This window comes from Mustela erminea, chromosome 6, assembly GCF_009829155.1.
Source record: "Mustela erminea isolate mMusErm1 chromosome 6, mMusErm1.Pri, whole genome shotgun sequence".
Classification (NCBI taxonomy): domain Eukaryota; kingdom Metazoa; phylum Chordata; class Mammalia; order Carnivora; family Mustelidae; genus Mustela; species Mustela erminea.
The window spans coordinates 93,500,587-93,527,004 of record NC_045619.1 but is presented as its reverse complement, the minus strand read 5'-3'; the positions used below and the strand labels follow the sequence as shown (position 1 = coordinate 93,527,004).

The 26,418-nt window shown below is 59.6% G+C and overlaps 4 protein-coding genes across 4 annotated transcripts in view; 1 reads left to right on the top strand and 3 right to left on the bottom strand.

Annotated features, from left to right (window-relative positions):
* Window positions 1-2,520: 2,520 nt before the first annotated feature.
* NDUFA4L2 (NDUFA4 mitochondrial complex associated like 2) lies at window positions 2,521-4,791 on the top strand. The gene is made up of 4 exons (XM_032348748.1): window positions 2,521-2,647; window positions 3,016-3,104; window positions 3,896-3,956; window positions 4,058-4,791. Exons 1-4 carry the CDS (start codon window positions 2,591-2,593, stop codon window positions 4,112-4,114), a joined length of 264 nt encoding a protein of 87 aa, XP_032204639.1. The 5' UTR covers window positions 2,521-2,590; the 3' UTR covers window positions 4,115-4,791.
* A 180-nt stretch (window positions 4,792-4,971) lies between these two features.
* On the bottom strand, window positions 4,972-9,925 carry SHMT2 (serine hydroxymethyltransferase 2). The gene is made up of 12 exons (XM_032348740.1): window positions 9,820-9,925; window positions 8,627-8,824; window positions 8,047-8,126; window positions 7,668-7,868; window positions 7,314-7,395; window positions 7,056-7,178; window positions 6,789-6,928; window positions 6,277-6,442; window positions 5,989-6,088; window positions 5,744-5,899; window positions 5,555-5,662; window positions 4,972-5,441 (listed from the first exon to the last, which is right to left on the bottom strand). Exons 1-12 carry the CDS (start codon window positions 9,850-9,852, stop codon window positions 5,314-5,316), a joined length of 1,515 nt encoding a protein of 504 aa, XP_032204631.1. The 5' UTR covers window positions 9,853-9,925; the 3' UTR covers window positions 4,972-5,313.
* Window positions 9,926-12,508: 2,583 nt separating this feature from the next.
* On the bottom strand, window positions 12,509-21,926 carry NXPH4 (neurexophilin 4). Its single transcript, XM_032348746.1, has 2 exons — window positions 21,703-21,926; window positions 12,509-14,096 (listed from the first exon to the last, which is right to left on the bottom strand). Exons 1-2 carry the CDS (start codon window positions 21,757-21,759, stop codon window positions 13,242-13,244), a joined length of 912 nt encoding a protein of 303 aa, XP_032204637.1. The 5' UTR covers window positions 21,760-21,926; the 3' UTR covers window positions 12,509-13,241.
* Window positions 21,927-26,118: 4,192 nt separating this feature from the next.
* The window catches only part of LRP1 (LDL receptor related protein 1), a 78,801-nt gene continuing 78,501 nt past the window's right edge, over window positions 26,119-26,418 (bottom strand). The window contains exon 89 of the mRNA XM_032348723.1: window positions 26,119-26,418. Coding sequence (XP_032204614.1) covers window positions 26,278-26,418 — 141 coding nt within the window. The 3' untranslated portion in view covers window positions 26,119-26,277.

The window sequence follows — 26,418 nt, the reverse complement described above, 5'->3', positions numbered from 1 at the left end:
GGGGCAGAGGGCAGTGGGTAGGTAGTCTTAGGGCAGAGACCCAGCCCCGGGCATCTGGAGCCCACCAGCCCCGAGAGAGGAACCCGCCTGAACCTCTGGGTGCCTTCCACAGCTGGCGAGGTGGGAGATCCCTCGTGCCCTCTCCTTTCTTGACCCCCGCCCCACCTCAAACCAGAAGAGGGGAAGCTGCGGGACCCAGTGCCTTGGCGGTGGGAGTGGCAGGAGAGGCAGGCGGGTCTTGTACCGACGCTCCAGGCACAGACTTAACCTGCCCCAAACTGTGGGGCGCAGAGCCTGCAGGACCCGACAGGGGGCGCCCGAGGCATCGCCCCTAAGAGCTTGGGAGCATCTTAACCTCCAGGGGGCGCCCGCGCCCACAACCCCAGCAGCCAGCTCGCTCCGCCCAGTCCAGCTGCTTTAGACGAGCGGCGCCAGCGCGAGGATTAGTATCGCGGTGCGATTTGGCGTTTGGAATCTGGTCCCCACGGGACCCCGCACGCCCCAGGCCACCCCTAATCCGCAGCAAAAGACTTCTGCCGTCCCTCACGCGGCTTGGACGGGTGGCCTTAGTCTTTCAGATGGGAGAGTGCGCGAGGGTGGGGAGAGATGGGATCCGGAACTCACGGAGTTCCGCGTCCCAGCTCAGCCCCAGAGATCACGATCCAGAGATGAGTGGGGACTTAGAAGTAGGATCTCTGGCAAGGGATCAGAGACTGGCACCAGAAATAGGTGCAGGGTCAAGGCCCCCCGGAGAGGCCAGAACAGAAGTAATAACGTAATAAGGCTCTTGGGAAGTGGGGGCGGAGGCCAGAGGCAGGAGGAACAACCGCGGCTCTAGGAAAGGAGCGGGGCGGAAAGTTCGGAACGCGCCAGTCCTTCGTCACCAGAAGTCATAAGAAATAGTACAAGAGCCCGGGCGAGGGCCCGAGAAGCCAAAGGGCGCGGCAAGGGGGCCAGACGTCCCTGTCTGCGTCCTGGCGCCCCAGCTGTGCCATGCAGAACCAGATGTGCAGCCCAGATGTGCAGCCCCTGGAGCTCGAGCTCTGGGGTTGATTGCTAATCCGGGAGACTGGAGGGCTGGGGGGCATGAGTGACAGAACATTCCACTCCCCGGCGGGTCCTTGAGGTGCGGGTGTTCAGGGAGGACCCGGCTCTGCGCTCCAGGTTCTGACATCCTGTCAGTCCCCCCTTCTCCGCTCCCCCCCCCACCCCGACACACATCGCAGCGAGTCTCTGTCTCTTTGTTCTCGCCGTGTCTCTGACACTTTATCTCATTATCCGCCGGAGGGAGGCGGAGAGCCTGGGACCCCGCAGCCTAATTACAGCCGCGCTTGTCAGCGCAGGGGGCGGGGGAGGTATCAGCGCCAGGAAAGGGAGGGGGCCCCCAGAAGGGTAGCTTCCTTCCCAGTTCAGCCCCCCCCCCCCACCGCGCAAGCCCAGTGGTGGGTGCACAACTCACCCCTGTCCATGCCACCACCACCACTGGGCTCTGGGCTGGAGAGGTGGTGGAGCTCCGTGGGATTTGCCCGTGGGGTGGGAGGGAGGAGGATGGGAGGGTGAAGTTAGCATGGCAGTGGGGAGAGGTGGTTAGGACTAGGCTCCTGGGTGCCTAGGCCCCCAACTCCCCAAAGACGATGGCAGTGAGCTTTCCCACCCTAGCAGCATAGCAGACACCTAAGTTGGCTGCGGAAAGGGAGGCAATTGCTCGGAACATGTATCTCTGTATGTGTTGTTCTCTTTCCTCCTTCACCATCTTTTCTGTCTTTCTTGGCTATTTTCCTTACCCCATTCCCTTCCTCTCCATCACAGTCAGAAACAGCCTCCTTAGGGGGCTCCAACTTCATCTGGAGGGGACTGGACGTAGGCAGAGCAAGCAAGTCTATCAAAGCCCCAAACTTCGACAACTGACTTAACTCTATCCTGAACCAGGTTTAAAATACACCCGGCTCCCCTGACCTCTAAACACTATTCCAAGCCAACCACAATACAACTTGGAGCACTACCCAGGGCTAGAGGAGCTGGGGCTGCTTTAGTGCTGTGGCTCTTTCTGTCCCTCTCCTTCTCCCACTACACTTTGTAGGGAGACAGAACTGGGGCCTTATCTGTGAGCTCTAGAGCTGTCCGGGAAGTGCTTCCGATGCCATCACTGGTCCCCAGGACCCTCCAGGTCCCACCCGTGAACACCACCCCTGCACCTGGCTTGCAAGTCTCTCTGTCCGGCTGCCTGTCCCATGGTGAGTTCCTCCTTCTACCTCTGGATCCTCCCTCAATCAGTCTCTTGCTCAAAGCCTGTATTGCCTTTCTCTGAAACCAGTTCAAAGCGCCAGGTGTGATGGTGTCCCCCAGACCAGGGTGCGGCCATTGGGAGGAGTGCCGGATCAGAAAGCCCTCTGCTTACCGACACTTCTCTGGCTCTGAGCTGGGAACTGCGGGAGGAAGAGATGAGTGGGGGTGGGGTGAGCCTGCTGAAGCGGGCCCGGCTGGGCCGGGCCGGGCTGGGCTGGGCTGACCCCTCCCCATTCGGGGGCGGGACCCCAGGAAGTGCGAGGGAGCAGAACCGCTGGGGAGCATCAGATGGTGGAGAGGCGCTATGGCGGGAACGAATCCCGGGGCCCGCTTCTACCGGCAGATCAAGAGACATCCCGCGGTGAGTTCGGTCCCCAGAGCCACTGTACTAACTCCTAACTCTCTCGCTTCCCTGGCTGCTCCTAAATCTCTCAGTATCCTGTCCCTTGCCCAGTTCCCCAGTGCTCCTGGTCTTTCTCCAGCGTGCCCTCAGTCTATCCCTGCAATATGCCCCGCGTCTCTTGAATCCACCTGGGACCCACTCGCTGTGGGACGAGGGAGACGAAGCCTTGAGATGTGGTGTGGGAGATTCCAGGTCCTCTCTCCCAGACAGGAGGGAGTGCCAGACCTGGGCTGGGGTGGGGGCGGGGGCGGGTGCTGGCAGAGAAGATTGTAAAGGGACTGCGGGGAGGGTGCTGATCCCTAAAGTGTCCTCCGTCTTCCCCGCAGCTCATCCCGATGATCGGCTTCATTGGCCTGGGAATGGGCAGCGCCGCGCTGTACCTCCTGAGACTCGCCCTGCGCAGCCCCGACGTCTGGTAAAGGCCGGGTCTGGGACGCAAGCAGGGGGCCTGGGTGAAGCAAGGGTAGGGCAGGAACGCTAGGGCCTCTCAGGAACCGTGCCATTGGGTGGTCTCATCAGGGATCCCCAGGGCGGCGCATCTGCGTGTGCGCCGCGCGGCAACTCCAGGCTGGAGCCTCCTCCTGCCCCAGGCGGCCCCGGCCTGCCCTCCCATCCGACCGGCCGACCACTCACTCCTGGGGCCCCAGACTCGACCCGCTTCGGGCTGCGGAACCCGCACCGCTCCCTGCCCGGTTGCCATGGCGACGTGCTCAGCCGGCGGGCAGCCTTTGGGTACCTCCACCTCCCCGCCTGAGTGCTGGGGGTGTGGCCGGGTGAACTGCTAGGGGAGCCTTTGGGGCTAGAGGGGAGCAGAGAGTCCCAGCTCCACCGAGGTCGGTGGGGGTGGGCCATGGGGGCTCTCCAGCCAGCGCCACAAGCACCTCAGGGGTAGAATTGCAGGCGCATCAGGAAACCCCAGCCCCTCTGGATCTCATTCCCAGCGCTCTGCTCTGGGGGGTGAACCTAGAGCGGCAAGGAACAGGTGGGAGGCCCTGGGCTGGGTTGTCAGTCTCCCACCTGGCCCGAGCCTTCCTGTTTCACTTGTCAGCACCCCTGTCAGTCCCTGGGAAGTAGCGCCCCCCCCCCTCCCCGCCCCAGGATAGGACGGGTGTGTTGGGGGTGGGGCAGAGACTCTTTTGTCACTTTAGGCTCCTGGGTCCTAGCTTTCAGAGAGGAAACCCTCACCTTCCCCCTCTTTCTCTGTAGCTGGGACAGAAAGAACAACCCAGAGCCCTGGAACCGCCTGAGCCCCAATGACCAATACAAGGTACCTCCTCCATCTGTTCATCTTGGTCCCAGGACCACCCTCCCCACCCCCAGGCCACGAAGGGATGTCTGGGGCACTCAGTGCCCCTTTCCCTCCTATAGTTTCTTGCAGTTTCCACTGACTATAAGAAGCTGAAGAAGGACCGGCCAGACTTCTAAGCTGGCTGGGGTGCCTGTAAGAAGTAAACCACCATCAGCCAGCCGACTCATTTCTTCCACTCTCTGCCCCCTGCCCCCAGGGCGCCACTCTAGCCACCCTGTCCAGCTGCTGCTTACACAGGCTTGGTTCCCACAGGAGGGGAGACGGCACCCCACCCCCTTCCTGTGCTCCCTCAGCGGAAGCGCCTCTGACCCTCCGCTGGAGTCCCACGCGGGGGGAGGAGTTAGGAGGGCGGGCAGTGTGTTGACCCAAAAGGCTCCAACCAGCCCCTCTGCCCCCCTACCCGGGCCTTGCAGGGTGTGGCTCAGGCTACGTGTTGAGCGTGGCCAACGTGAGCCAAGAGCAAGCGAGGGCCTCTCGGTGCCAAGTGACGTGGCGGGCCCCACGTTAGCCCAGGCTCTGGGCTCCCGTGCAGGGGCGGTGCTGCTCTGGCTCGACTGGGCTCGTCCCCTGCCGCCCAGCCCGCCCTGGATGAGGCACCTTCGCCCGAGGAAGCTCAGCGAGAGCTCCTCCCCGCGCCTAAGCCCACTGCTTCCCCAGCCAACAGGCATCCCCTCCCTGCAGCCTTGCACCTGGGCCTCCCCCTGCCATCCTGCCCCTCCCTTGCTCCCCTCAGTCCCCTGGGATCAAACAGAAGCAGCCGTGGGCAAAATACAATTTCATTTAACAAATTGAATTTGCTGCGCCTGCTAATCACGTCTGGTGTCGGCTCTGATCAGAGACAGAAAAAGGAGGCTGCGGTGGGGGGTGGGGGGGACGGTCCTTGTGGTGGTGGGAGGGAAGGGAGGAACACGTGGAGGGCGACAAGTCAGCACCGGCCCAAGGGACCCCTCCCACAGTAAAAGGACAGCTCAAGGCAGGTTAGCATTTTATTAGATTAAAAACAGAAAGATGGGTGCCTACCCACCCTTTCCTCTGGCTCACAAGGGCAACTGGCCTCTCTTCAAGTAAAAGCAAGGAGTCTGTAACACTGAGATAATGGGAGAGCTCAGGGCAGAAAGCCCCAGGCCTCCTCCTTCTAAGTTTAGCAAAAAGAAATCTTCTCAGCTACAAAGTTCAGAGTATAGCTGGGTCTTTCCCTAAATAAGAACCCTTCGCTCCTCCAGCAAAAAATGGAAAGAGAGTCACACTCCTCTCCATTGGTCCCAGTAGGCAGAACAATAAACTTCAGTCTGTGGGCCTCATTTCCTAAGGGCTCTCAGCGCTCATCAAAACCAGGCATGGGGAAGGCCCTGGCAAACTGCTCCACTCGTTGCCTGAGGTCGGCCAGCCGATGACTTGTTTCTGGGTCCTTGAGCAGGAAGGATTTGAAATCCTGAAGTTTGGCTAGAGGGGGAATAAGGAAAAAAGCGGTCAGAACTCCAGAGAAGCCTGTTTGATCAGCCAGCAGGACGGACGGATAGCGAAAGGCTGGCTCAGCCAGGGTCGTGCCTACTCACCAGTCTTGCTCTTCACCTCCAAGCCAATGCTGACACCTTCATCTATGAAGTCCACAACTCTCCGAAAGTCATCTTCGCGGAACTGTCGAGAGGTCAAGGCTGGGGCCCCTGGGAGAGACACAGAAGAGGGTCAGCACAGTCCAAGCCCACCTGGTAGCCATCCTTCCTCCCTCAAAGCCCAGGTCTCACCGAGCCGCAGGCCCCCGGGTGTGATGGCACTTCGGTCTCCCGGACAGGTGTTCTTGTTGGCTGTGATGGAGACCAGTTCCAGCACCCGCTCAGCCCGAGCTCCATCCAGGCCCTTGGGCCGCAGATCCACGAGCACCAGGTGGTTGTCGGTGCCACCTGAGGGGAGGGACGGCCAGCGGGGGGGGGGCGTGAGTTCTAGGCCTCTGTCTGAAGCTGCAGAGGCTCTCACCCACCCGCTGGCTCACCAGACACGAGCGAGTAGCCTCGCTCTAGCAGGGCATCAGCCATGGCCCGAGCATTCTTCAGGACCTGCAGGGCATACTCCCGGAACATGGGGGTGCAGGCCTGCAGGACAAGACAGGAGCACCTGGAACCCCAAGGGCCACCCCTCTGCCCTGCCCCCTTCAGCACACTTGTGACTCCATTCTTGACCCCACCTGGGCTTCCCTGCTCTCAGCTCCGATTTCCTTAGCATGGAGCAGGGTCTAAGGCCCCAGGCCCAATGCCCTCCCCACAAGAGTCAGCTCCCCAACCTGCTTTAGGGCCACAGCCACTGCAGCAATGGCATGGTTGTGGGGTCCTCCCTGCAGGGATGGGAACACAGCAAAGTTGATTCGGTCCTCAAATGTGTAAGGGATCTCCCGGCCAGTCTTGGGATCCACAGCCCGAGTCCCCTTCCGGTAGAAGATGAGTCCTGACCTATGTGGGAAGTGGGTGATCAGAATCAAAGCTGAGAAGAAAGGACAAGGGGTGGGGAAAGCAGAGGAAGCTGGCTGGCCTGGGCCCCCTGTGCTCTGAGAGTCTACCTCAGCTGAGCTGGTGTGCAGCTGAGCCCAGTGGTCAAGGAGAGCAGCCCTTCGGGCTCACTCCCAAATCCCCCAGCAGAGAACCACCACTAAGGACAAGACAAGGAGAGTCATCACACACTGAGGAGTCTCTGGGGCTTCAGGTGGGAATGAACCTCTTTGGGATGCAGCCCAGCCATGCCCTGGGAAAAGGGCGTGAAGACAGGGAAAGACGAGGCCTGACTTCAAGGAAGCCTGACCTGGCACCTCGCAGGGTCTTGTGAGTGGTGGTGGTGACAACATCTGCATGCTCGAAAGGCGAGGGGATCACTTTGGCCGCCACCAGGCCACTGATGTGGGCCATGTCTGCCAGTAGGTGCGCCTTGACCTCATCACACACCTAGGCAGGTACAGAGACATGGCTCAGCCTGGGGAGGGCCCACACAGGTCTCCCCCAGGTGGCCCCCCTTCCAGAAGCTCCCCACTGCCTCCCTGGGATGTGGCCAGCATGCCAGCCCTCCGCCAACCTCTCTCATTCGGGCGTAGTCGATGAGGCGTGCGTACGCACTGGTACCAGCTATGATGAGTCGTGGGCGGAAAAGTCGGGCTGTCAGTGCCAGCTGGTCATAGTCGATAAGGCCAGTTTTAGGCTGCGTGGACAAACGAAAAGCTGAAGCCCTGAGAAGGAAGCAGGGCAGCTCACTCTTCTCCTTGACCCTGGAGGCTGCCCAGGACTCCCACCCCTCCCCATCCCCAGGAGAGGGCCACCAGGGCCCAGCACTCACATTTAGCTTATAGGGCATGGACTCAAAGAAAATGGATGTGGCTGAGACCCGCTTGACATCAGACATGTAGCCATGAGTGAGACTAGGAGCAGATGAGAGAGATCAGAGAGCTTCAGAGACGAGTAACTCCCAGACTTCACCACACCCTGCCTGCCCAGCTCCAGAGGACCCTGTCCCTGGAACGCTGCTCCAAGCAGGCACGATCCTCCCTGCTCGGTCCACTCTGTGCTGAGCACTGGTGATTGGGGTCTTCTCGTCCTCATCCACTGACTTGCACGGCAGGACACATGGAAGATGTTCAGTAACTCTTTCCCTATGCTCACCAAAGCCAACACCCATCCCATCCATACTCACTGGCCCCCGTCGGGCAAGTCTAGCCCCATGATTCGGTCATGAGGCTGCAGAAGGGCTGTGTAGGCGGCCAGATTAGCCGGAGAGCCCGAGTACGGCTGGACATTGACTCCCCACTGCACAGGATCCAGGTCAAAGGCCTCCAAGGCTCGGCGCTGACACAGCAGCTCGATTTCATCCACTACCTCTGCTCCTCCATAGTATCTGCCACAAGATGGGGATGTATCAGGGCACACAGAAAGGGTCCTGGTATCCCCTGCAACCAGAGGCAAAGGGCTGGGAAGGCCGCTCCTCTACACACGCTGGGAGGGTACAGGCAGGTGTCCCCCACAGGGAGCACCATCCCTGAGGCTGCCTTCAGCCCTCTGGCGCCAGCCCTCACCTCTTGCCAGGATAACCCTCCGAGTACTTGTTGTTGAGACAGGACCCCAAGGCCTCCAGCGCAGCTCGGCTGCAGAAGTTCTGGGGTGGGGGGGATTGGGGGAGTTAATGTCAGAAGGTACTGAGCCCCTTTCCCTGGAGCCCCCCGCAGCCCTTTCCTGCCAGAGCCCCAGGCCGCAGGGAGGGAGCTGGGTTCTAGAGAAAGCTCTGTTTTTTCATTCAGCGTTCCTTGTCAGGCCTGAAGAAAGCAACCTGAGAAACCCGGCTGCTGGGATGGATGTCCCCTGCAAGGCCACCTGTCTACTCGAACCTGTACTTCCAGGTTCCTCTTCCCTCTTGGGAAGGGGAAGGGACCACACTAGATTGCAGGGGCCCTGGACAGTTCTGAAAGCTAATGTCCCCAACCCCTAATCCAGACTGGCCCTGCCTTCTCTTCAGAGGACAGTAAGAAGAGGAGGAGATAAGGCCCAGCAGGAAGGCCTTGAGTCTGAAAGGAAAATCTGGAGAAAGAGCAGTATGATGACCTATTACTTCCTGCGCCCACTGTGGTCCATGCCGTGGTCCCTCTCCCCAAGCCCCACCTCTGAGGCAATGAGCTCCAGGCCACGACACTGCCTGTCCTTCTCCCTCTGCAGCAGCTTCCACATCTCAGGGTCACTGTCTGACAGACGCTCCTGGCCTGTCCAGCCCCTGGCTGCTTCTCCAGTGTGGGTCTGGGCCACCTCACTGTGCTGGCACCGGACGGCCATCCTGACCAGCTGACCACATCTCTGCAGAGGCTAGGAGAGGAAAAACCAGAGTCAAAAAAACAAAAACAAAAAAACACAATCATCCAAATAGTCTCCCAGCAACCCTCAGCCATGCTTATCAGGCTTTCTGGCTCAAAATCCAGCAGCCAGTGGTCCAGCAGCCTTTTCCAATTCTTGCCACCCACACCTCCGCCTTCAAACTCCAGTTCCAGAGCCAAGGTTGAGTTCAATGTCCAGGGGGTGGTTCTGATTTGGTCCATTTAATTCACCTCAGAATTTCCCTCCAGCTTTACCCATGAACCACTCTGCAAAGCCAGAGGGCAAAGTTTGTCTCCCAGAAGCCTATGCCTCTGGAACTCAGAGGCAGTCCACTAAGGTTCCAGAACCTCCCCAACCCACAGGAACAAAAAGGTCTTCCTGCAGGACCTCCATGGCAGTCAGAGGGTTGGAGGCTGAGTTGGCAAGGATTTAGGCAATAGGCTGCAGAGGTTTTCCAGAGCAAGAGAGGTGGCAGACACCTTTAGCAGTCTCTGGGGGATGGGGGGAGCCTACTGTCAGGAAAGCCAAAACCCACATCCTACCCTCTGTGCCCTCCATTCTTCCATGTCCTTCCAGCCCACAGAGTCAAGGGACTCCTGATGTAAGTAGTGGGGCCGGGTTGCATCATCTGCAAGGCTGGAAGCTAGCAGGAAGAGACTGGGCTCGCCGGTCCAGTCCAGGAACCCGCTCATTCACCAAGGGTCCACGGGGCATCTGGTGCGGTTCTCTCCCCTAATGCCACGTGAAATGGGTGATCGCAGGCCCTGGGGCGTCTGGTTGCCGGAATGGCGAGGGGCCCCAGATGCTCCGCGGGCACTGGGGTCGGAGGAGTTCTCAAGGATTCCCTAGTTGCAAGTCCGTTCCCCGAGGACCAAAACCACGTGCATGGAAAACCCAGGAGAACCCCAGAGTTTGTGAATGGGAACTCGGGTAGGAGGAGCGCTCGCTTCCTATTGGTCACCCAGTATCCGAAGCCCCGTTCTTACCCGAGTCGCCCAGAGCAAAGAGAAGGGCAGCATCGCAACCGGAGGTCGCAGGAAGTCCAGCCACCAACTCTGGCGGGGGCAAAGCAAAGGGTCGGAAGAAGACTGATCCGAGAGCGCGTGCGCGAGAACGGCCCGAGAAACCACCGGATTAAGGGAAAGGAACTACGCATGCGTGAGGCCGCCCCTTTATGCTCTGTTGGGAATTGTAGTTTTTTTTTTTTTCCCCTCCTTCTTCAGTTCCCCACTTGCAGCCCATAGTCAAGGCTCTTGCCTGAAAGAAAAGAGATCCAGTGCCGCACCACCTCCTCGTTGTCCTCCAACTTAGTGGGGGTATATCCCCGCCCCGTTGTTCAAACAGCAGCCATTTATTGGGTGCCTCCTGAATACCTACATTATTAGGTTCTTCGAAAATATAAAGATTCCTCTTTGAGCTAGAGAGCGGCCGTGCCCTGGAAAGCTCCCTGGCTTGGAAGGGTGAGACCTGAGTTCAAGTTCCACCTTTGGGACAAACTAGCAAATTAGCCTCTCTGGCCCTCAGTTTCCTCACTTGTAATTCAAAAACAACATGTAGTGAGGATTGAGTGAGACTCTGTATGTAAACATGCTCCCCAGAGCTCTGGAATGAATCACCGTCCCCTCATCCTCTGGCTACTCCATGATTATCTCCCTCGCCTGCGACATCCTGGAGCTGAGTGAGGCGCCCCCTCCTGTTGTTGCCACTTGTTGAATCTTGCTATCTGTTGACCTCCTGCCGCTGGCTCCAGCAGTCAGTGAGCTCTCTTTTATCCCTGGGGCTCTAGATCCTCAGAACCAGATAGGATCTTCCTTTCAGCCTGACTTCGTCTGGACTCATCCTTTGGGAGAGGGAATCACTGACCCCTCTAGAAGTAGGTCCCCGAACCTCGGGATCAGAATTGGCTGGGAAATGTAATATAAATATATGAGTGGGAGACTTCTCTTCCCTGGTTCTAATTCAGTGGATCTTAACGAGCAGACATTTGCCCACTCATGGTGACAGTAAAACCTCTCCTCAGTGATTCTAATAAGCAGTGATTTTGAGAACCATCTTCTTACTTAACAAAATGACACATTCATTCATTCATTCACTCATTCACTCATTCAGCAGACATGTTGCACTCCTACTCTGTGCCAGACATGGCCTAACCTTGGAGATACAAGAAGAGATCACTGACTGCCGGGACATCAAGAGGTGAACAAGTAATAAAATGCAACAAGTGCAGTGATGGGCAGGGGCAACTCAGCTCCCAGAGGTCCAGATGTCCCAGGGGGATTGCGGGGAGGAGGAGAAGAGGATGGCTGCAGAGGAGGCAGTTTGTGAGTCAGAGGAAGAGGAGAAGGACAGTCCGTCACAGAACATGTTGACATGCAAAGTCTCATTTAATCTCCAGGACATGCTATTTTATTATTGCCTTACAAGTGAGGAAACTGAGACCCAGATGGGCTAACTTGCTTATTCTGAACATTCCCACTTGGCTCTCCTACCAGGCCTCAGAAGTCCCTGCTTTGCTCTAACCTTCCCTCCCACTCAAACTTCAGGTGTTCTCAGGTTTTCCAGCAATAAGCCCTTGGTTAGGGTTCTTCCTCCAGTCTCTGACCTAGAACCACCTCCCACCTCCCTCTTCCTTTCAGCTTGAGTTCTGTTATTCCCCCATCCACCCATCCACCCACCCATCCCTCCATCCATCCATGATTTATTTTCCCCTCAGCGACTTCTCACTCCCAGGCACGTCTAGGTCAGACTCACCTCTGACTCAGTTTCCTGCTGGAACCAGTGGGCAATTCCCTGGGGAGTACTGCACTAGCTGAGCCGGTATTTTGGCCCAGGACTCAAAAAGAAGGAAGGCAGAAGACCAAGTGTCCAAGTGTCGAGGTGTGTTCTGTGCCTCAGCTTGTCCTACCCCCTCCCTCGCCCCAGTCAGGGGTCCCCAGGGGAGGGGGGCGGCTGAGCTCGAGAACTGCTAATGAAGCCGCAGCCAATTAACGCCCGGGCCAGAGTTGGGGGCGGATAAAATTAGCAGCGGCGGCGGCAGGAGGGAGCTGGAGGCGGGGGTGGGGAGGGTGGGCAGCTGGCTGAAGGGGGCCTTGTTTGCAGGCGGCGAGCGGCGACGACGCGGCCGGGCTCTCCAAATTCGCGCTCGTCCCTTCCCCCACCCCCTCGTCTCCGGCCTCCCTCCCTGTCTCAGCCGTCTGCAAACTCAGCGCCCACGAAATTAGGAAGGAAAAGGAAGATCGATGACTCCAGATGCCGCAAACACCGTTCCCCCTCCCCCCCACACCTGCCACCTCCCTCCAGCCCCTCGGAGCTTAGCAGGTTGTCGGCGCTCTGCCTACGCTGTCCCCGCGACTTCATCCCATTTCAAGGCCTTATACCTCCTGCCCCAGGTCATCTCCAGCAGTCCGCTGGTAGTCCCCTCTCAGGTCTCCTCCCCACTCGATCTGCTGCGGCTTCCCTGCGTCCACCTCGGGAGAAAATCCTCACCTTAGTCAGAGCTCCCACAGCAAGGGTCGCCCTCATCTCTCCCTCATCTGGTCTTGGATGACCTCCAAGGTGCTAGCTCCATCAATATTTGCCTCAGTTTCCACGAGCCTGCCGAGGGAGGAGGTCCTGGCCAGGACGCTGCTCCCCCATAAACCCACACCACCACCCCTTCCCTACAAAGGTCTCTCACACAGACACGTATTGGATTTCACTTTATTTTGTTCCCTTTCCCGTCTGTTGGGGCATAGAAAAAATATCACCAAGAGGAAGCAGCTGGAAGGGGGCAGGTGGAGCAGGACTGCAGGGATGGAAGGGAAGTGGGCAGAGGGCAGGGGCCCAGTCCATCGCCTAGGCCCAGGAGTTCTGCTTCCCCTACCCTAATTAGAGTTTCGGGGGGAAAGGCAGACAGGCATACCGGCAGGCAGAAGGGGTTGGGGATAGGCCGCAATTTTTAGGCCTCACAGTCTTTACGTGGGGACAGGGTGGAACAGGAGGACAAGCGCCTGGGGGTAAGAAAGGGTGCGACCAGGGTGCCAGGCCAGACGTCATTAAAGATGAGGACAAAGGGAATGTCCAACCCAGCGCCCAGGGGCATGAGGGGGACCCACTGCAGACATGAGGGACGCTGGGACCTCCTTCAAGCCCCATCTATTCTAGACCTGTGCTCTTGCCTCTCCACTTTGGGAGGCAGCGGAAGGGCTACCTCTCCCCCCAGGCCCCCACCCCTGCCTCGTGGGCACTCCCCATAAGGAAAGGGTGGACCTATGGCGGGTGGCTGACTGTCCCCGGGAGGGCTGTTCCTTCGCCCTCAGAATGGAAGGGGTGGACACGGCCACAGGAGCTGCGGGGCACAGGGAGGGGTCTCACTTAGGGAAGCCGGGGTTTGGCGCGAAGCTTAGGGCCCGGGGGAGGGCGAGGCTAGCTACCCAAAGTAAGGGTGCTCACTCTGGAAGTTATAGTCTGGGCACACCTTCTGCACCAGTTTGTAGTCAAAGCTGAGGAAAGAGACGAAGATGCAGATGACTTTGAAGGGCTTGGCGCAGAGCCAGGCAGCCTGGCTCTGCGTGTGCTCGGTGAAGCACACCTGCGATGGGTCGTACAGGCACGGGCGGTGCTTGCGCGCGCGGTTTGTCTTCTCATACTCCACGTGGCAGTTGAAAGCGCGAGACTCTTTGGCCCCGGGCACTCCCAGCGCGCCCCCGAATGGGCCCGCCAGCGCGCCCCCGAGGGTACCCCCTAGCCCCGGTCCCGCGGCCGCTATTCCCAGCGGGGGCCCCAGCCCAGGGAGAACCCCTTCCAGGGCCAGCGTAGACTGCAGCGGGTGGGGGGCCGGCCCTGGCAGCCAGACGCCCCCGAACTCGACCCGCTTGGAGGGCGGCACGATACTGACGCTGAGGTTGCCCAGGCTAGACGAATTGTGGCGGAAATACACGCTGAAGGTGCCGTTCACGTGGTCCACGATCTTGCCGGTCACCAGCAGCGAGAACTTGAGGGTGTGTACCCGGAAGTAGAAGTCCCCCCAGCCAAAGATCTTTTTGGCGCGGGCCGCTTTGATGGACGGCTTCCTCTTGGTGCGCGGCGCCGGCAGCGCCCCCGCCCGCGCCAGTGCCCCGGTGTGATTAGCTGGCCAGGCCCAGCTCCAGGCGCGGGCGGTGCCCAGGCTGTGGGAAGACCTGGGCACCGGGAGCTGTTGGCCAGGGGCGCCCCCTCTGGCCGCGGCGGGGCGCAGCTCCAGGTACTGCGGCCTCCGGGACTCTGGTATCTGGGCATTGACAACCTGTGGGCGAAGGGAGAGCAGAAAAGAGAGGCGCTGGGGTTTTCCTTGGCCATCCCAGGATCCTACCACTCCCTACCCTACCCGGCCAGCCCCTTTTCCCAGCCGCTGCGAGCCCAAAGGGAACTGGGCGGTCCACGGTCAGTGGTTCCGGGCTGTGTACTGGTGTAGGCCTGCAGCCCTTTCAACCTCTGTGCTCTTGGCCAAGTCACTGACCCGTTCTCAGTTCCCACATCTGTGAAATGACTTGGGAATCCTTGTGTTCCGGAGAACTCCAGTGCGAGCTGAGGAAGGCAAAAAAGCCAAAGCCCTCGGGGCTGGATTAGGGAATGGAGCTGTGGACGCCACCGGCTGGGTCTCCCCTGGCCTGGAACCTCCTTGGTTCCAAGTAATGGTGGACCGGGGAGGAGCTGGACTCAGGAAGGCCAGGCCGTGGGGGCTGTCAACATCCAGCATCAAGAAAGAAGTGAAGACCTCCCAACTTGACCTCTGCCAAGGCTTTAGTCTCTGCCCAGACCTCAGCCTCTACTCCCTTGTAGGGAGGGGCCCGGGAAACTGGCGGGGCAAGAGCCCTGGAGGGTCTCACGGCTGTGGGTTGAGGCTGGGGGGCTACACGGGCCCCCCTCTTCTCCTCTGACACTCTTACTGTGGGAGAGGCCGCCTAGCGGCCCTTTCCTGGGCTTGGAGGGGGCTGGAGGACCGCCCGTGCCCGCCCTCACCCGTCCCTGCCTGTCTCAGGTGGCCGCTGATCTGGGAGACAGCGCGGGCGCGAATACAAGATGGATCGAGAGGCGGGAGCGGCCGGGCCAGGCCCCGGCCATCAATTATCCGGGGCGGGTGGGGTGGGGTGGGGGCTGGCCAGGAGAGAAGGAGACGTTTGAGAGCCGGAGGAGGAAGAAATATGGAGCCGCTGCTCCAGCGAGGGCAGCGGGAGGGAGAGGAGCCGGGAGTGTCAGAGTGTGTCAGTCAGACTGTTAGCTGTGGCCAGTTTGTGTGGCCCTTGCTGCGGAGGTTCAGATTGCTGGGAGGGAGTAGTGCGGGCATCATCCTGGAGTGGTGGTATGTCTGGCAGCCCTGGGATGGTTGTGTGCGACCGTGTACCTGGAGTGATGGTGTGTGGGAGAGTATGTGTACGCGTGCACGCTCACACTCTGTCTCAACCTGTGGTTGTGTGTGTGTGTGTGTGTGTGTGTGTGTGTGCCTGCTTGTGGTGCTGGCTGGTTGTTGTGTCAGCCTGTGAGGGCTCCGTATATATGCATGGATTGTATGTGCCTGGGTTGGCTGTGTGTGTCTGTGTGTTGAACTGAATGAGGCTGTCTATCAGTTTGTGGTGGTTCTGTCTGTGTGACTGGTGTGGTTGTGTGTCTGGGTTAGCTGTGTCCAGAGGTGTTACTTCTCCTGTGTGAGCTCCTATCACCCTCTGTCTATGAGTTAAGCTCTTTCTCAAGGGTGTGTATCAGTATGTCCACAATAATAGAACAAGTGCGGTGTGTTCTGGGGGGGGGGTGCATCTGTGTGAGTTGTATATGAATGGTCTCTGGCGGGTTCCTCACTGGCCTACAGGCTGAGCTTTGGGTAGGTAAAGAGGCCTGGCAGCATGGGTGCCCCCTGTGTTTGCACATACCCTGTGTACACAGCATGAGTCCACAAGGGACAGGAATGCCAGAGTCAAGCTGCTGGGCTAGAATCTCCACCGCCTGGTCCCCATCCCCGCAGCACTGCGATCCCGGGTTATTAATGCTGCCGCCACCCGCTCGTCATACATATTTATCGCCCCCCTCATTCCTCCTCCCGTCCATCCCTCCTCCCAGCTCAGGTGAGGGGGGCGGGGGCGGCAAGAGTGATTGACTCAGACAGACAAGCTTGAGCTGGCAGCTAACACCGGGAGGGTGGGCTGGAGAGGGATGGTGGGAAGGGTCCCAGGCCACACTGTTGAGGGGGCAAGACAGACCTCCAAGGAGGTGGGCTTGGAGAGGGCAGGGCCTGAGCCTCAGGTCGGTCACTGGAGGAAGGGGGTGCATAAAGCTTCCAGGGAAGGTGGGGGGGGGAGTCATTTGAACTCTGACTCCTAATCTCCTCACCCCTCTAGGTCCAACACTGCCTTTCCAGGGGCATCCATCAGTCCCCAGTCACCTGCTCTTATGACCCTGAATACCTCTGAGACACCCCCTCCCAGTGCACCCCTGCAGCACTCATAGTCCTGCACCCAGCCCAGGACTTGTCAGAGGCCGCTTCAGACCTACGACCCCTCACAGGCAGGGGCTGGGAGAGGAAAAGAGGTTTGGCTGGGTGGTGAGGGGTGTGGGGGTTTCCCCCTCCCCCACGGCCCTGTGATCCCAGACAAATTGCTGTCTGCGCTTCTCTGATCCTGGCAAATCCCTGGGCTTTGGGCACCCACACCCCCACCCGCTGCAGGAGACTGCCAAGATAAAAGGGAAGAGTTGGGGGGGCGGCCAAAGCGACCTTGGGGGGAGCTCGGACAGAGAGGGGGTGAGAGTCTGTGAGGAAACGAGCCGAGAAATGGGAACATGGAATAAAATAAAATCAAATCCTCCCTCTGGCTTCCTCGCTTGCACGCTCTCTCTCACTCTCTCTCTCTCTTCCTCTTTCACTGTTTTTCCATCTCTCTCAGAGACTCTTCTCTGAGTCCCTCACTCTGTCTCGAATTTTCTCCTTCCGTGATTCTGTTTTGCTCCATTTCTGTCTGTCTCTGGGAAGAAGGAAAGCAGGGTGATAAAGGAGCCCCTATTTCCCCAGATCCATGGTGCTGTCCCCCTCCCCCTCCCTGACTGAGAGTGGGAGCAGGGTGTTGTCCGAGGAGGGGTCCCCCTCGCTCCAGAGCTGGTTTAATTAAGCTAATTGGGCGCGGTGACATTTGCCGAGGGGAGAGGCTAGTCTGGCTGTTGGCGCAGGGGCGGAGGTGCTTGGTGGCGGGCGGGGGTGTGGGTGTGGGTGGGGGGTGCTCCTCACCGGGCGCCTCCAGGCCCATGCGGGGCGGGAGCCAGCCAGGAGCGCTTTGCCCCTAAGGCAGTAAGCCCACGCAATGGAGGGGAGTTGAGGCTGCCTCTTGCTGCTGAACAAATTCCAGTGTGTGTGTGTGTGGGGGGGGGCTCTTTCGGGATGGGACTGGGGGGGAGGGGGGAGATTCAGGCTGTCGGCCCCCCAGCCGCATTGCAGGGCGCACCTCCCCCAGGCCTCCAGACCAGTCCCTGGCTTCTTTCCGCCAGCATGGGTCAGGTGGCGCCGCTCAGGATTCCGGACCCAGGAAGGGAACGGCACCCTGTGGTTGGGGAAGGAACAGTGCTCCTCCAGGCCCGGGTTGGGGAAGGGCAGCGAATTGCATATTAAGCCCTTGTACCTAGCAAGGGGTGGGGGTGGGGGCCACTGCAGACAGGGCGGGGTGGAATAGACAGGGTCCAGTTGGGAACCAGGGACAGAGAGGGGGGTAAGGACAGAGGTGGGTGGATAGGATAGGCTGGGGTGAGGGCTGGGATGGGGGGACTGGGGTTTGGGACTTGGCAGGCACAGGTATATGGTGCAGCAGTAAGGATGAACAAGGATAGGCATGGAAACAGGGATGGAGAGGTGATCATACGTGGTGGACAGGCACTGGGCAGAGACAGGGTATGCAGACGGGGAATGACGGCAGGCGAAGAATGGAATGGAAACCAAAATGGGGATGAAGGAGAACAGGGATGGTGGTTGAGGAATGGGCACTGGGGATGGCAAGCGGGGCTGAGATGGGGTAGGAACTGGAAGATGGGGATGGCGAGCAGATGGGGGCAGGAACAGAAATGGGGGATGGGGAATGGTTACTAGGCAGGAACAGGGGTGCTGAGGGATGAAAAGGCCCAGGAAATGAGGATGGCAAATGTGAATGGGGACTGGAATGGGCAATGGGGGACAAGGAAGGAGACAGGGGACAGGGACGGAGACAGAGCTGAGGACAGGTATGGGGGACAAGTCAGAGGAAAAAGCAGAAGACGGGCAGGACTAGGTTATGGGAGGGGGCCAGGCAGGTAGAAGCGATGATAGCTCCTTCCAGACCCCACTATAGCGTGAGGGGGCGGGGACCGCTGGTGGGGCGGGCTCTGCCCTTGGGCCGGGCACCCCCTCCCCCTCAGCCCCGCCTGCCCGCCTGCTCCAGGCCTGCAGCGCAAGGCTCACCGTTATCTGAATTTTGATTTTATTTTATTTTATTTTATTTCCCTGCTTCCTAGAGCCGGCGCGGTCCCCCCGGGAACGGCCGCCCCCCGCCCCCCGCCCCGCGCCTCACTTTATTATTGCAATAAATGTGCCTATAAAGGCGCGGGCTCCGGGGCGCGGTGGTGGTGGTGGGGGGAGAGCCGCGGAGCGGGGATGTAATTTCCCGAAGCCGGAGCCGGAGGGGGAGTGGGCGGGGTGGAGGTGGAGGAGGGGCAGGAGAGGGAGAGGGGGAGACTCGCCAATTTCTAGCGCTCAAGGCAGCGCTCCCTGCTCCCCATTCCCATCCCTCAGCTCGCTTTGACCCCACACGCCGCTACTCGCCGCTGCACCCAGCCGTGCTTGAGCCCTGGGACCCCTACCCCATCTCTCCGCGGGAAATGCCCTCTCTCTGTTACCCTGGTCCCTTCCGGGCCCCACCCATGTGGAGTTGCAGGGCTCTGTTCAAAGTTCCCCATCTCCTTGACAATGACTTCATCTCTTGAGCCCTGGGATGCCCCCTTACCTGGTCTCTATCAACGTTTATGTCTCCCCTTCCCAGTGACCCCGCCTCTGACCCCAGTGACACTTCATTACCTTGTTTCTGTCTCCCAATTACTTCACCTCTTCCCCAGTTACCCAGTCCTGGATCTCCAGTTCCTTCTGCACCCTCAACCCCATGACCCTCTAAATTCTCCTTTCCAATGGGTACCTCTCTCATATGTGCAGGCTCTGGCCCAAGGGAGATGTCACAGCGCCCCCCTTCTCCTGTGCCCCTGGCCCAGCTGCGTCCCTTGATTACCCCCAAATCCCCGACAAGGCTCTGGGCCCTCACCCAGGCTGCGCGTGCCTAAGTGGCCCAGGCAGAGATTAGGTGGGGGGCTGGAGAGGGGTATGAGGCAGGAGCCGGTGGCTAGAAGCAGGTCTGGGGCCCGCCAGCGCTGAGAGAGGCTCACTTGGGCCTAATCCTTCCCCGAGGCAGGATAGAACTGGAAAGATCCCACAGGGCCCCGCCCCTGCCCTCCCCTAGCTAATTAGTAATTAGTGATTAGTGATTAGTGACTATTGATCGCCTGCTGCTTCTCCCAGTAGGCAGCTGCTTTGGCAAGGGGTGGGAAGACAAGAGATGGATGGAGAGAGGAGTCAGAGACCTTATCAGAAAGATCCTGAAGAAGGTCTGGCCAAGAGGCCTCAGTCCCAGGGGCAGCAGAAGCCTGGGGTCAGAGTCAGAGTCCCAGGCTCCAGAAGGGGAGGCAGGTGGCAGGGCAGGGGCTGGGGGGGGCAGGGTTAGTGTTGGACAATTAGGGTTTTCCAAAGAGCTACCTTGTCATCTGTCCCCCACCAGCCCCTTACCATGTCAATATACTCCCAGCCCCCGCACTTAGACAGCCCTGAGCGAGAGAGAGAGCACGCGTGCGTGTACACGCGCGCGCACACACACACACACACACACACACGCCACACTCAGATACATGAACACATCCTGAGGCTCACAATCCCACACCCACACTCAAAGGCACTCAAAACCACAAGCACACAGACATTCACAAAGCCCAGAGACTTACCTCCAGGCAACACATGCACCTCAGCACACAGATGCACTTGGAGATCCACGTTGGGCTATGCACCTGTGCCCACACTGTACCCACAAGTGCACACAAGCACACAGATAGGTACCTGGACACACAAACACTTCTCTACACACACTCTGCCATGCAATTACACATACATACACACCCACAGTCCTTCCATGTGTGTAAACACTGATTCTCACACGCACACAAACTGGACTAAAAGGCAGATACACTCGCCCCCACTGCCTCCAACACGGAGGCCCACAGCTGCAGCTCTGAGCTAGATCCCCATCGTTCACATCCTCACGCTTACTCTCCTTCAAGTCTCTACCAGATGTTTCATTCCCCTTCAGGGGGCAAAGGAAATTAAACCAGATCTGTCCACAGGGGAGTTTATTTGATGGGGAGAATGGAGAGAAGAGTGGGGAGGAAGTACAAAGAAGGGGCAGGGGACTGGGATCCTTACCTCCATTCCCCGCAGGCCTTCACATACACAACTGGCTTGTGGGGCCCAGGGCCCCAGCTGTAGTAGTCTAAGGGCAGGGCTGGGCAGCCAGTGCAAAGGGAGTTCCTGCCAGGGGAAGCAGTCTTTGTGGAGGGGACCCCTCTTCCTATATTCCAGCCCCTCAAGGTCACCAGGCGCATTTGGGAGAATCAGGAAGCTCAATCACCAGCTCCTCTAGGACAGTGCCTACCCTGCTGGAGTTGCTGAGTTTGATTTGGCTGAGCAGGTGGGGCCCAAGTGTGGGCAGGGGAAAGGCAGGGGGACTATACCCCTTCCAGACTCCACAGGGGTTAAGGGCTGGGCTGCAAGAAGTAGGGGTTTAGGAAGCTATCTGCCTACCCCCCAAGCTAGGTAAGTCACAGTTAGGGTGCAGGAAACAGAAAAGTCACAGGCAAGGAGACGATGAAAGGAGTCGGGGTCCAGGGCCTATGCCCCCACTGTGGGGCACAGAGAGGGCACTGTGAAGCAGGCTGTCATACTCACCCCTTCAAAGCCAACACCACACACCACAGTAGCTTACACACGCACTCTGGACTGGGTGTCCCAGACACATGCACGCACACAGGTGCACACGCTGACCCCCACACTCCACACCAGCACATATGAGCACACCGTGTTCAGGAGTTGAAGCCTTCAAGTTGGGAGGGAGGCAGATCAAATCGGGGCCTCCTCAGCCTCGGTCCTCGCCCCAGAGCCTCGGGAAAGAGGCAGCCGTGAGATGTGGAAGCCAGAAGAGCACAGGAAGAGAGACTCCCCTTCCAGACAGCCCCCACCCTCATCAGCTGGGCGCGAGAGAGGGGTGTGTCTGTGAGGTTTGTGCAGGGGAGAAGGTGTCTCCGCGGGAAATGTGATGGGAGATTGTAGCCAAGTTCGGCCGAATCTGTGTGCGCGCGTGTGTCGGGTCGTGTATGCTCACCTGGCATTGTGACAAGTGCGGAGAAGAGAGATGGGAAGGCGAGGTGGAGGGGTGGAAGGACAGACAGCGAGGAAGGCGAGCGACGTTGGCGCGGAAAGACGGCAAGGCTGACACCCTGCTGGCTTGTCTGTCTGTCTCGCACTCCCGCTCAGTCTGGCGCACTCGCGGGTCGGGCTTCGTCCCCTCCCCCGCCAAGCAGGGAGCCAGATCCAAGTCGGGCCTCCACCCCGGCACCCACCCCCAACCCTCAGCCAACTTGGGCCCGGAGAGCGCCCGTCCTAGGTCGGGGAGTCTGTCTGTCCGCATCCGCCGCGCGGCGCAAAGTTGGGACTCTCCGCGCTAGAGGCGGGGCGAGCGCACGGAGCCCCTCGCACTCTGGGACCTTTGCGTTCCGGACCCCCGCGCTCCCGCTCCAGCCCGGCTTGCCCTTACCTTCCTCAGGAGCCACGGACCAAAGAGCAAGAGAAGCCATTCCGGGAGCAGCCGCATCTTCCCGGGCGGCTGAGCGGGGCGAGCGGGACGGGTCCCGGGCAGGCCGGAGCCGGGCCTGGGGGCGAGGGACCCTGGGCTGACGCGCCGTGGGGTGGCTGCCGGAGCGGCGGGAGCAGGCGGCGCGGCCCGCGCGGACTGAGCGAGAGGAACCGATCTCGGCGCTGGGGGCGGGGCGCGGGCGGGGGAGAAAGTTGGGTCGGACTCGGGCGGGCGGGCGGGGGGGCGGGGCTCCGCGTCGCTCCAATCCCCGCCGCGCCCCGCGCGCCCCCTCCCGCCCAGCTGGGGGCACCGAAGGTGACTTTCACCCCGACACGCCCCGGACACGCCCCCGGCCCAGGTGCGAAGCGCAGAGGGCTGCGGGGCCTAGGGGTCGTGTACCCGAGAGGCTAGGTCTGTGCCCTGATGAGGAATGGGGCAGGGTGTGGGGCCCGAGGCTCCGGGACCGTGTCCTCGAAGGGGTGCACGGCGGAGCCGGAGCCCGGAGAGGCTCAGCGGCCCCACAAGACCTGGGTCCCTCGGCGCTCCGGGCCCCTTCTAGGTTCCAAGCTAAGGTGGGTCCGGGGCAGGAGTAGGGCAGGGGCCTCGGTGAGGGCGGGCGGGGCCTCGGGCGGCTGCCGCCGCGCGGCGCTGACGGGGATGGATGGGCGCCCCGCGGCTCATTCGGCCCGGAGATGAGAATCATTGATCACGGACGGAAACCCCATCACGTCTGTCAATAGGGCTGACAAACGGCGCCCGCTGCCCCCACCTCCGCCCCCAAGGCACCTCCGAAGGCTCCGGACCCCTCTGCTGGACCGGCCGTTCACTTTTGCCCCTCGCCTCCCACCTCTGACCCCCACGCATCCCAGAGAGTCCCTGCGGGGGGGTGGGGTGGGGCAGGAAGTCCCCTCAGCGCCGCCTGCCCAGCCTCTTGGTTCAGTCTCTATCCCTTCCCTTCCACTGTCCCATCTTTCACCATCAGCTCCTCTCGGTCCTTGTCCCTTTCCTTTTCCGTCTCTGCCCTTGTCTCTGTCCCCAGCCCCAGCCTTGTCTCTGTCCCTATCCTCTTGGCTGTTTCTTCACCAGCTTGGCTCCCTCCTCCCCCTAGTCTCGCTCTCTTCCCTGCCCAGGGAGTCTTCAGCTGTCAGCTGTTGCTATGCACTGAGGCTGTGGCTGAGGTTGTGGTACGACCGACACCTAGACAGTGAGAGATGGGGACAAGCAAAGAGATAGAGAGACAGACGCATATCGTGAGACACCAACACCCCCCCTCCCAGGCATGCACGCAGATGCATTCACAGGGACAGGTCACACCACAGAGGTGAGCACACAGGCGGAGTGAGACATGGTCATGCAGAGCCCAGCACAAACACACAGGCAGGTGCACACCTAGAGAGGCACACTGACACACACAGATGGACACACTCAATTCACACACACACACACAGGAGCGCAGGTGCGCGCACGCACACACACACACACACACAGATGCACACTCACGACAAAGACGCACACTCGAGCACACCCAGCCAGGTACTTGGACCTCAACCCCCTTCTTCGCCTTGGCAGAGAGGCAACCCCCCCACAGACAGAGACGGACACGCACTCAGGTATACGCTGGCCCTGGCAGTCCAAAAGGCAAGCCCGGCCACATACAAAGAGAGACTCAGATACAAAGATGTGACAGACAGCGGGAAAGATCAGCGATGCTGAGAAAATGAGGCAGACACGGAGACACCCAGAGAGAGAAGCCAGGAGGCGGGGGCCTGGGTGCAGATGGGGCCGAGAGGAGAGACGCCGGAAGGGGCAGGAATGGCCAGGCCTGAAGCCCCAAGCTCCAACCAGAATCCCGAGCCCAGGTGCCAAGCGCAGGGGCTGCTGTGAGGGAGTGGACGGGGCCAGCGGATACTCCTGGGCCTAGGACACCCAGCTTGTCACTCGGATCTTGATCTTCTGGAGTCCTGACCCACGTCATCTCTTCACCTTTTGCTAGTCTTAGGTCACCTCCTTCTGTCTCCAGCTACACACACACACACCATTCCTGTTTTTGGGTCTTTGCCTCTGCCCTTGCATCTCTCCATCTGATATCTCTGTCTCTTATTCTGTCTGTATCAGCCTCAGCCCCTGTCTGTTCTCCATCTCTGTCTCAGGCCCATTGTCCTCTCCAGGTCAGGAGTTCGAGGACTGCCTCCTGGTAGACCCTTTCCTGGCAGGTCCTGATGGGCAGAGGGAGGAAGCTGACAGGAGGGGTGTGTGTTCCAAGCCGCAGCTGGGGGCCCCTCTCGCTCTGCCCGGGATCTTGAGGCGACAGGCAGAGAATCAGTGGCTCCCCGGGGGCGCCAGATGCACGGCTGGCAGAGGGAGGGAGCGAGGGGGTGGGGCTGGTAGTGGTCGGGAGCAGGCTGGCGCTGGGGGAGGGAGGGAGCTGGCTGGCGGAGGGTGGAGGGGGTGTGGCAGAATAGCCCGAGGGAAGGAAGTGAGAGGCTAGGCTGGGGTCCGCCTGCAGGTGCATAATTAGCATCGCGGAGGGGGCTGTGCTGGGCTTAAGGGTGAGCGGCGCTGCAGGAGTGCGTGCGCCACCTGGTGGACAGATGAGGCCACAAACCTTCCCAAGAAGCAGTGGAGGATGCCTCTTCCCCAGCAGGGTGGCTCTGCCCTGGGGCTCCGGGGGTGCCCCAGACAGAGCACGATCTGAGAACTGACTTGGAGGTTGAGGCCGAGTTGGAATCTCTGGGCTAAGAGGGAAGGGGGGGGTTCTTGTTTCTAGAGGTGCCTAGACTCAGAGGTTCCTCAAGAAAGGAATAAGCTGAGGAAGTTGAGGCAGGGAGGGAGGCAGAAAGCATAGCAGTGGCCTCCTTTGGGAGAGGGGTAAGGGTTCTTCGGCTGTTTGCAGATGCCCTCCCTGAGCTCAAATTTGCTTTTAAGCGTAGTGCTCTAACTCTCTCTCAGTCTTGGACAGTGTAAAGCTGTGTGACTTTCTGCAAGAGGTTCCCCTCTCTAGGTGAGGGTCGAGGCAGACCTGGGACCCCTTTGATTGTGGCAGTCCTTACCTTTAACCCCTGGGATGGCTAAAATGATTGGTTAGCTGGATCTGTTGGTGGCCAGTGGGGCCTGGCAAACTGGTCTTCCTAGCTCTCCTTCAGTCTAGGGTGCCCCCCTCCCTCCTTCTCCTGAATCTAGAGTTCTAACTTGGCATCTGATTAATTAGTCTCCAGGAGGATGTTAGCGCTTCAAGAGCAAACTCGGGCGGAGAGAGCTGTATGGAACACCCTGAAGGACTGATTAGAAATCGTTTCACAACCCCACTGTGTTCAGTTCTTATGGTGGGATTTCTCACTGTGGGAGATCGTTTCTTGGGGAGGGCTGGTGGTGATGTCCCACAAGTGACAATGGAGAGAAACAGATTTTGGAGTTACTGTCCTAGAGCCAGAGAGGATATGCGATCCACAAAGGTGAAATCACTGGCTCAAGGTCACACAGCCAGGAGAAGCTGGTCTTCCTCGTGAAGTCCATTGCCACCCTCCCCCCCACCCCCAGCAGCCAGATGGAGAGGGAGAGAGCTCAGGAAGAAGGGCACTGAAGACCAGACTCCCCAGCCCACCTCTAGCTCAGGGCAGGCCTCCCTCTGGTGGCTGAGGCAGGCAAGCACAGCCCAGCTCCCAGAGTCTCACACTCACAGGTAGACACAAGTGGCATTTTTTCTTTTTTTTACAATTTTATTTATAACAATATCTGTGTTATTTAGTTGTAAAGGAATTCAGCAAAAATTATTAAAACGTTCATGTCCCCAAAGCGGGGCTGCCCGCTTGCCCTTTCTGGTTGTGCCCCACCTTCTCCTCATCCCCAGGGGAGGGCGGGGGAGGCCGGGGGACCGGTTACCAAAGAAAGTCTCCAGCCCTGGGAGCCATGGTGGGGGCACTGGAGAGGGGGAGGGCCTGTCTGGGGGAGTTATTGAGCATGGCCATCTCAGAGGTGCCCCAGAGTGGGGGCTGGCGCATGGAACGGCCTCCCCCAGGAAGAACTAAAAGATTCCATCCTTTCCTTGCTGCCTCAGCCAGAGCCAAGTCTTTCAGACAGGGGCAGCAAAGCACTCTTCCCTCCCCAGAATAAGCCCTGGGGAGCTGGGAGGGATGAGAGTGGGGTGGGAAGAGAAGGGGGAGAGCCTTGACAAAGTGTCTCGTACAGGGAGGGGAAAGGCAGCACCACCAGCTCTCCCAGTGGGGGTGCATTTTGGTGGAAGGTGGGAGGCAGGTACCTGTGAGCCGCAGGAGCTCCCAGAGCCCTCCCTGCCCCCCTCCCTGAAGGCAGCATGAGGGGGTTGCTGAGGAGCAGGCAGGAAGGAGGAGAACGGAAAGAGATAATACTGTGCTCGCTTGCTCACTTGCTCACTCACATATAAAAAGTAATTCCTTCATTTTTACATTTATACACCCCGGCAGGGCCGGGAAAGGGCTAGCTGGGCAGGAGGGGGCTCATCAAAGGACTTCTCTGGCAGGGGGCAGGAGGCTCTCTGGGGTGAGTCCAGTGGTCAGGGCCCTATGCCAAGGGGTCCCCTATCTCGTCCTCGGGGCCCCGGCCCAGGAGTTCTCGCTTCTCGTCCGTGCTGGCCAGGGAGTGGCGGCTGCCATGGCCACCCATGTAGAGCGTGGCGTACACGGGGTTGGTGAAGTTGGTGGG